At 34.5% G+C, this 9916-nt stretch overlaps 1 protein-coding gene across 6 annotated transcripts in view; it reads left to right on the top strand.

Moving 5' to 3' along the window:
- Positions 1–9916, top strand: part of LOC102676221 (glutamate receptor ionotropic, kainate 1) — a 153303-nt gene that overhangs the window by 131154 nt on the left and 12233 nt on the right. For 3 of the 6 annotated variants that reach the window (XM_031508779.1, XM_031508778.1, XM_006612196.2), the window contains exons 12-15: positions 2142–2321; positions 2712–2849; positions 7365–7562; positions 9074–9299. In XM_031508779.1, coding sequence (XP_031364639.1) covers positions 2142–2321; positions 2712–2849; positions 7365–7562; positions 9074–9299 — 742 coding nt within the window. Of the gene's footprint in view, positions 1–471; positions 730–2141; positions 2322–2711; positions 2850–7364; positions 7563–9073; positions 9300–9916 lie in introns of all 6 variants that reach the window. The other 3 variants (XM_031508781.1, XM_006612197.2, XM_031508780.1) reach the window with 3 other exon arrangements.

The raw sequence follows: 9916 nt of genomic DNA, 5'->3' as shown, positions 1-9916 counted from the left end.
GATTAACAAAAACCTAAAAAAAAAAAAAAAAATATTAGATACATTCTATATATTAGAATTTTGTAATATTGTACCATTCGTTGAGTTTTTACAAATTCTATTTTCAAAATATTGAAGAGAACTTATTTTTTATAAATATCAAAAAGTGATCAAACAAATCATTTTTCAGCCCAGTGATACCATTCAACAACCAACCATAGATCACTTTACTTTACCTAAATTGAAATCCAATTGTCCCTGAAACAACAGAAACTCGTTGAATAGAAATAAATAGCTTATTAAAGTTTGTAGAATTTACTGAACGATCGAATTAACATTTCCACGCCACGATATTGGATCGATCGAAACGAGATTCTCGAGGATTAATCGATCGATCGCCATAGAACGTTGGCCACAGAAAAGGGCCGTCATTCTGGCGGGAAAGCGGCACGAGATCCGTTTTAATTAAAATCGTAGCGTAACGTAATTTAGGTGCCCTCCAGCCAGCCAACGCGGTTGTTCTCCTTCATGAACCCGTTGGCCGTTGAGATCTGGCTGTACGTGCTGGCCGCGTACATGCTTGTGAGCTTCACCCTCTTCGTTATGGCTCGATTCAGCCCGTACGAGTGGAACAATCCACACCCGTGCCTGGGGGAGAGCGACATCGTCGAGAACCAGTTTAGCGTCAGCAACAGCTTCTGGTTTATTACCGGCACGTTCCTCAGGCAGGGCAGCGGGCTCAACCCCAAGGTACACTCAACGAGGTGCTCCGCCACTGGACTATTTCTGCCGTTCAATTTCAGTCGTCGTGTCACGATCCAAAAATCCTTAAATCCTGATCCTTATCTCGACCCTTTCGACTCTTCACGAGACGAGAGTTTTTGAATTTTTAGAGATCTCTTTGGAATCGATTCTTTGGATTCTTGTGCAGTGAATACTTGTGATTTTCTGTAACACAATATGTATCTTGTGTTATTTTGTTGTTCTTTTTTTGAGTAAATCTGAGAGATATAATTTTAGTTATAAATTATAAGTTTGGTTTAATATTTATTCTTAAAAAAGAAAGACAAATTTAATTGAGGAAACTTGAAAGGGTTGAAAGGGTTAATATTTAATTCATAAACGTTTCTCTGGACTTTATATAAGATGCCTGAGAAAGATATACTCAGAGGGTGATTTTATATGTAAAAATAAAATCAAATGAAATTTTTTCATTTAAGATCTCATTTATTGAAATTTTTCAAGTAGAAATGAGTTTGGCAAATTTTCAATTGGAAAATACAGGAGAGAAAAATGTAGAATAAAATTTTTTCATTTAAAATCTAATATTCGAGAAAATTGAATTTAGAAATTCATCAAATACAAGACTGCACGTACTGCACGCATATCGAATTTCGATTATCTCGAAAATCGAACGGGGATAAAATTTTATGAAATTATTTTCGGATTTAAATTTTTTTTTACACATAGAATCACTCTCCGTTTACCATCCCGTTTCTAAGACACTTTACGCAAAAAACTCTATCCTCTATTTCCTTTCAAAATTCGAAAATCGTAAGCAGAATAAAATAAAAAACCGTACAAAAGAAAAAAGAAATCAGAAGCTGTCGCGTCTGGAAACAGATTGTCGTCGCCATAGTCCCACTGATCGCAATCTCAATTCGTAACAATCGACGCGAGATGAGCCGCGAATCGCGAGTTCCAAATCCTTCGGTATCGCAACCCAAAACGCGATGATTCGCGTTCCACTTTTATCCGATGACTGAAACCACCAAAAGAAAAAAGAGAGGAAACGAAAGGATAAAGGAACTCGTCTAACGGTTGAACTTCAACGCTGTGTACTACTGAAACCTACTGGCTATTGTGCTCGGTGGCTCCTGACAGGCCGAAGAATAGACTACGGAATCCGTGATTTCAACGAGAGATAAAGGATCCGTCTTGCGCGCGCCATTCACAAAACTGGCAAAGGAAAGCACGAAACTGTTATCCTTGATTTGCGTGGAAAAAAGAGAAAGAGAGAGAGAGAGAGGGTGGGGAAAAAAGCGAGGGAAATGGGGAGAAATTCAGTGGAGAAGAAAATGGATTGGGTTTTTTCCTGGCGAAAAATCGAGAGAGAGAGGTTTAGGGGATTAGTAATCCGGAAATACGTGTAATTGCTGCAGGTTTCCGCTCGAACGCCGTCGAGGCTGTTCTCGTTCATGAATCCTCTCGCCGTGGAGATTTGGTTATCCATGCTGGGCGCTTACGTGATGGTCTCCCTAACGATTTGGATAGTGGCGAGGTTCTCGCCTTACGAGTGGGTGGAACCTACACCCTGTCCGAGCTGCAAATGTCCGCTACAGGTAGGCTCTCGTCAGGTGGTGCCTAATCGATCGTGCAATTGAATTCTTGACAGGGTGAAAAGGTGTCGTGAACGATATCGACACGCTTTCGATTGTTTTTTTTAAATTACTTGCGAAAAGTTATTTTTAATTTTTTAAAAATTGAACAAAAAACCGAGACAAAAATTGTACCCAATTTTTTGCAAATATTCGCGATCGTTTCGCGATTATCGTTAAAAATAAATCGATACTGCGATAAGAGAATTGAAAATGTTTAAATTGCGAAATATTCGCGAAATATTCACGATCCTTGGACCCGCATTGTTAATAATTGGGTTAGCTACATACGGATAGCTTGTGTAATTGTCCTTGAAATTTCGCACCACTTGGCGGGGGTCCCAATGTGATCAGGGTGGTCACGTGAGCGCGTTGGATCCTGACAGCGACGACATTCCTCTGCTGAGGACGGTCAACGAGTTCACCCTGGCCAACAGCTTCTGGTTTACGGTCGGCACGCTTATGCAACAGGGCAGCGACCTCAACCCCAAGGTAAACGTGTCATCACAGAGTCCGGCAGCCAATTACTTAAACGAGTGATGCGCTTCGAAGCTTACAATGTTTGGAAACTCGTTGGACATCTGTCGCAATTTCGTGAATATATATGTATATAGGGGGAGAAATCGTAAAATATACAAATTTTACGATTTTTACACGGGAACAATTTAATGATAATATCGAAAATCAACGAATGAAAATATTCAGAATGATTGATTGTTAAAATGCGGACAGATGAATATATTATGTTTTTCTTTTCTGTCGATTTGCATCATATATTAATATTATAAACAAATTTAATCATATCCTGAATAAAATTTTGCAAAAATTCTGAATAGTACATTCGCAGAAGTATCTTATCTGTAAATATATATATTTTAACATGCAAATTAAATTTTTCGATAAACGAAGCCAATTTCATCAGGAAACTTTAAACAAATTATTATTATACATTTACATAAATTATAATAATTTTGGCATATTTTTCTATATGCCAATTTCAGTATTTTAATATTTTTTAAACTCATAGAAACTCATGGTCTGATGATTTTATTAAATCTATAAATATTCGAGATTGATTTTTAATTTAAAATCAAATAAGTTACAACGTCTCTTTCGAGGAAAGATTTATGATATTACGAATCTATAAAGTAACTTATGCCACAGTAACGACATTATCCAAAGTAAGGGTAATCGTTTTAAATGAACTCGTGAAATTCATTATTGTCATAAAGTGTGATAGACTCGTAACTATGGATTGATCATAGAAAATTTAATCCATTTTATTTGCAAAACGATTACATTTCTTTTTATTATTCTATAAAGAAGATTTCAAGATTGTTGTTTAACTTAAAAACAAGTTACGAAAAATAGAGAGTTTGGAATTTCGATGTTTCATTAATTTTTCGACGATTTTCTGGAAAATTAGGAAAGTAATCTCAGTTCCAAGAACTGTAGTACACGATTCAAATCGTAAAATGCGATGGATGAAAATCCAACGAGTTTCTGAATGTTCGAGAAACGACTTATAAACCGTGGAAACCGTTTCAAGCACCATATGAGTACATCGTGCACTGAATCTGAAAAAATACAACAAGATGAGAAAATTTTACCAGATATGTTCGCTTAGATAATTCGTAGATAAAATTGAAGAATTTTCACTATTGGTATTTGTCTGATATCTCTTCGAAATATCAAATTTCACGTGGAAAAATAAAAAGAAAAATATGCATCAGTCATTCTAAATATGCAGGATGTTTCGTTCGATTGGAAAATATTTCAGGAAGCAAGTACATAAAAACGAATAAAAAGAGGATAAACAAGTGTATTTATTTATTTAAAGGAATATTTATCTCATATTTCAATATTTCCACTATTACCTTTTGATACTATTCAAATTTGCAGACACATTTTTTTACCAAAATATTTCATCGTATTTAACATTTACCTTTCAATATTTTCAATATTGTCATCTCTCAAATTCTCAACACAACGATATATCGCGAAGATATAATATAACAAAAAAAATAATACTTTAAAAATATCGTGCAATATTTGTTCTCATTTTTCTTCATTATACACGTTCCTGAAATATTTCCCTTTCGTCACATCTCTGTATCTCTCCAAATATCGAAACAAAATCTTACGTAGACGAAAGATCTTCATCGAGTAGCATAGAATAGAATAGCATCGCCACTCTCAAATCAAATTAATTGCATTATAGATAAATCTCGATAGACAGAGAACGATATCGAGAGATCGCATGTCACCCCTGCATGCACATGACAAAAGCCAAACATCTTTGCATTTCATTTGTCTCATTTTCGTTACATCTCTTCGATTTCTCTTCTCAAACAACCAAGAACATCCATTTAGAATCCGATTTCCAAAAGAACTTTTCCAAAAGATTGACTTGCGCGCTTAAGAAGCGTTCACAATCGGCACGAAACTTTTTCACACCGAGCTACGTGCAACTATGATGGCGTAAAATTCAACTCGACAAAACTTCTTTTGCTCGAGATTTTTCCCATGTGCTCTTTCGAGAAATCTTCCTGATATTTCGCGAAAGAAATTCTCGTGGAATCTTCTGTCTCGTTTCTATCTCGTGCACGAAATCTTGTTACATCAACAAGATGCGTAAATAGAGATAGAACGATCCGAAAAACAAAATCCCTCTGTTTTATTCGCCGCCATTGCGGACGGCCGGAAATTGTGCCCATTTAACGCGTTACTACCTCGTCCGGCGATAAAAATAAACCAGGACACAAATGAAACTGCATGTAATCGGAATTTATGAAGTTACACTCTGTAAGGTTGAAATGCTTTATAGGGAGTAAATTGAAAATTTCATTCGATGCAATAAAGATATGTATGATTTATGATGCGGTGCACATCGTTTCAATGGACATCTGGTATAACAGAGTTATTCCAACGAAACAAATATACAGTTGTAATACAATACACAGATTAATTTCACGAAATTCATTCTTAGAGCGTAGTCCATTCTCTCATTACTTTTCACGAGTAAAAAATTATAATTGCTTAATTGATAATGCGCTTAGGAATTCACTTCAAATCTTCTTCGATTTCTTACTATTTTCCACATATGAAACTGTAAGCAAATAATTTTCAAATTATTCGATGTAATTTAGAGTCTTTTTTTTATTATTATCTTTCACAAATATTATACATTTTACAACTTCTTTGATTTTCAACTCTTATTTTTCACTGAATGAAACTATAAGGAAGAAGAATTTCGTTCTCTGGTAATATATTTATCATAAACTTTTCTTATGTTTAGCAGCAAACAATAAGTATTAATGTTTTGTTACGAGAATATACTTGTACGACATATGGTGGTAGCCGGCTCTGATGGCATGTATGTACATGCGGGGTTGTCGTTGCGAAATTCGCGAAGAATGGCGATTCTACGACTCGAAGAATCCCAGATATCCGCGTAAAGAGCTGGGGATTCGAGAGTGCTGTGAAAATACAGAGAGAGAGAAAATCGCGAGGAAACGAGGGTTGCGCAAAAATATCGCTTGAAACTTATCGTTCGAGAGAGATTTTCCGGGTCGTATCGGGCTATGATACACGCGCGAAAAAGGAAATAGAGCAACATAATCCTCGATTCGTGGCATATTTGCTTTAACACGAGAGTCTGACGATATGAACAAATATCAAAGAGACGGGCAATTCCTTTTCTGCAGTAGCACACTGAAAGCATAGATATGTATACAATTAATTCTAAAATTGGATTTTTCTTCTTAGAAAAAAAGAATTAACAGTAAAAAGTAATAAGAGCCAGTTGAAAAAGTATCGATACCTTATAACGAAATTTATTCGAAATATGAAAATTCTAATTTTAATAAAAATTTATGTATACATTAATCATAATAAATTATGCATTAATATTGCATTTGTAAAGTCTTTTTTCAATAGAATTTTATATTATATGCGTATAAATCATTATATTCTACATACGCATACAAAGTTTCATTAAAAAAAGAATTTTCATTGATTTTTAATAACAATCGCGTTAAATTACGTATGAAGATTTTTTTCTTTTTATTCATAAAATATACCAAGATATGTCAAATCTCTTGTATCCTTATTCCATTATTCTTCTTGCGATAACGTCAAAGGTATTCATAAATATATCGTTGGAAACGTTTCACCTCCTCGAGACTGTACCACTCAACGTCTGAGAAAGGCTGTGGTATTTTATCATCCACTCGTAGGATGTATGGCAATTTGAACAACGCCATTCGTTTCGTGGATAAAGAGAGGGATGATGAAATTATTCGGAAATGTCTCGAGCCGATAATCGCTTCCGTGATCGACTTGCTTCCACGGCTAATGGGTCGAAATATGCCATTAACGGGTTGAAGGGTAGGGTGCAAATGAGACCGCATATTGCATTCTTTGGGCGGAACGTAGTGGAGGTGCTCTTAAATCGTCTCCCGACCTCGATGCTCCACTGACGCGGTTTCAATTGATCGTCGAGGCTTTTCATGGGCTTCCAACCACGAAGATGTGATATCAGGTCGATATTCGCGAAGAAAACTGACGTGAACCCCTTTTGATAATATACTTGATCCTCTTGATTATATCATGTTACGTTCCATGAATTTTTAATACTTTATTCGTATCGTTTTACTATATCTGAAACAATACAAAATATGTTTTAGGAAAAATGTTTTTAACAAAAATTTTAATCAGTTTTTTGCGAATAGATATGTAGAGATTATACGAAGGTAGCTTTTCCTCTCTTTGGATCATGTAATTTTTAATATACAATACATATAACAATTATCTAATATTCGTGAAAATTTTAGAAAATAATATCCTGTAAATATTAAATAACATTCAGGAATAAAGCTCGTTTCGAATAAAAATGAAGAAAATTCTAATTTTCATCAGATCGAACGATCTTTGAGAAGGAATTGCTCGTTAAAGTGTTAAAGTATCGTTTTCCTTTAATGAAAAGGTATCCATCGTAATTATCAGGCAACAAGCACGAGAATAGTTGGTGGAATCTGGTGGTTCTTCACATTGATCATCATCTCATCTTACACGGCAAATCTGGCTGCGTTCCTCACCGTCGAGAGAATGATCACGCCGATCGAGAACGCAGCTGATCTCGCTGAACAAACGCAAATCTCGTATGGAACGTTAGAGGGTGGAAGTACAATGACGTTTTTCAGGGTAAGTACCTGAAATTTTATTAAATTATTTAATATATACGATCGATAATATATTGTCAATACTTTTTAATTACAATTCAATATTATATCTGGATGACTACAATAAAAATTATAGGATTTAGAATATGATTAATATTATCTTAGAGGAAGAGTGTTAGAAAAGCTGCAATCTGGACGGTGAAGCAAAATAATAAAACTTTTTGTGTTAAAACTTAGTTAAGTTGAAAAAGTTAATCTCGAAAAATGGTGTAATACTCTATGTGTACAAACTAAGAATATTTTCAGGATATTTCTTTTTAGAGAAAATACAGAATAAAGTAAAAAAATTTGAAACTATTTTAAACTTGTACATTTCATTAGGAATTAGAGTATATATTTTATAATAATTATCAAATTAAACTATCAAATTGAAGTACACAGATATTATTAAATTCAAAGAATACATAATATTAAAAAAGATCTGTATTTCCATTTTTTTGAATTAATCTCTATTCTTCGAATTAATAAAACAATAAGTTACTCGATTAAAAAATTTTAAAATGAGAATATGAGATTAAAACTATTAATAACTAGCACAATAAAATTATTTTCTGTTTACAACATAATAAATTAATCCATTTTGCACCTCAATCACTTTTGATTGAACATATAAATCCAAATTTATTAATATTAATTAACGTTTTGATATTGCGTGACCATTGACAGTCATTTTATTAAACACGATAATTTTCATTCGCATTCGATTCATGTCTTACGAATAATTCTCCAGCAGGGGATCCTGCGCGCGAAATATTAAAACCATAAAGCTAATCGTAATCCGGGACAAATTCGGCTAATTATCACAGTTTTCATTCGAAAGGTATCGAAATCCGTTGAATGTCTACCATTTAATGCGGACTTTTAACATTATTAAATTTTGGAACGGCATTTCACCAATGTTCAGGTATTCCTATAATATTAATACCGCGTTATTGAAACAACATTTCGCACCCCATCCCCGCTATTACAGATTTATTCTCAGGACGAGGTGGAGTTCGTTATTGCTGAACTCGTTCCAACCAGTTTACGAACAATTGGAAACTGGAGGAAAATTCGAGAGTGCACCCTTTGTTCTCTCCTCACTGTTTCTCGCGTGAATTTACAACAATCCGATTGAAAAATATATAAATATAATATGAATATATACCTGAACGAAGAAGACTGGTTATTGTGATTCTGTGTTTGATTAATTCGAACGAAATTAAATTCCTTTTGATCGATTTCAATTTAAATTCGAGTTTGATCGATTGTTACAAAATGATGAAAAGGAACGAATATATTACAGAAAATGCGAATTGCATTGTTTCAAAGGTCTTTGATAATCGATGAAATTTGTAATTATGTATAATCGGAAAATATGATATATAATATGATTAAAATATTTTTTTCTTCAAAGTAATTCCATCACTTTTTTTTTTATCTAAATAAAAGATATTTTTTTCTTGAATTCTAAAAAGTGTATTAACGAGATAGGACTCGAAGATCGGTATATACAAGAAGATGTGGGAGTTCATGGAGTCGAAATCGCCCTCGGTTTTCGTGAAAAGCTACGAAGATGGGGTGAAGAGGGTGCTCGAGGGTGACTACGCTTTCCTGATGGAGTCGACAATGCTCGATTATGCTGTACAACGAGATTGCAATCTCACGCAAATCGGGGGCCTGTTGGACAGCAAAGGCTATGGAATTGCCACTCCGAAAGGTAATTTCGAATAACAATTGGTATCTGTTCCCATTGTTCTATCTTTTCCTTTTTCTGTTAAGATATAAATCCATTTAAGAGTATCTCCTTCGCAAATGAAAGATTGAAAAACACTTGCAGATCTCTAGAGATCTCTTACTCTTTTCTACCATAATAATTATTCAATTCAAGATTATTTCAATTTATTGAAATTTTATCGTTTTTTGTCTTAACATCCGTTCATTCATTTTATCAAATTCGCAACAATAATTTTATTTCATTCAAACATAAAATCACGAAATTTTCCCATTGCACTCGTGATACGTGCACTGTGAATAAATTTCTTCCAGATCGTATCGATCGATATTGTTGGAGAGTATATCAAACGTTTCACTCTAGCGATATAACAGCCAGTTCGAGGCAGCTCTAGCGCGTTTGCAAGGAAACTTCAGCCTCGAAATAAACGCATAAATATTGTTCACTGTTAATATTTCTTGCGAGGAGTTTGGAAACGCGAAAATTCGCGCGAGAATTTAGTGCCAAGAAGCGTGGAGCGGAGAAAGAAAAACGCGGAACTGTACGGCCGGCAAACATCATAAAGTTCGCGGATTTGTGGCTCATTTGGGGTTGAAATCGCG

The sequence above is a fragment of the Apis dorsata genome, unplaced genomic scaffold, assembly GCF_000469605.1.
Source record: "Apis dorsata unplaced genomic scaffold, Apis dorsata 1.3 scaffold_99, whole genome shotgun sequence".
NCBI lineage: Eukaryota > Metazoa > Arthropoda > Insecta > Hymenoptera > Apidae > Apis > Apis dorsata.
The sequence above is the reverse complement of the archived record's forward strand: the minus strand, read 5'-3'. Positions and strand labels throughout refer to the sequence as shown.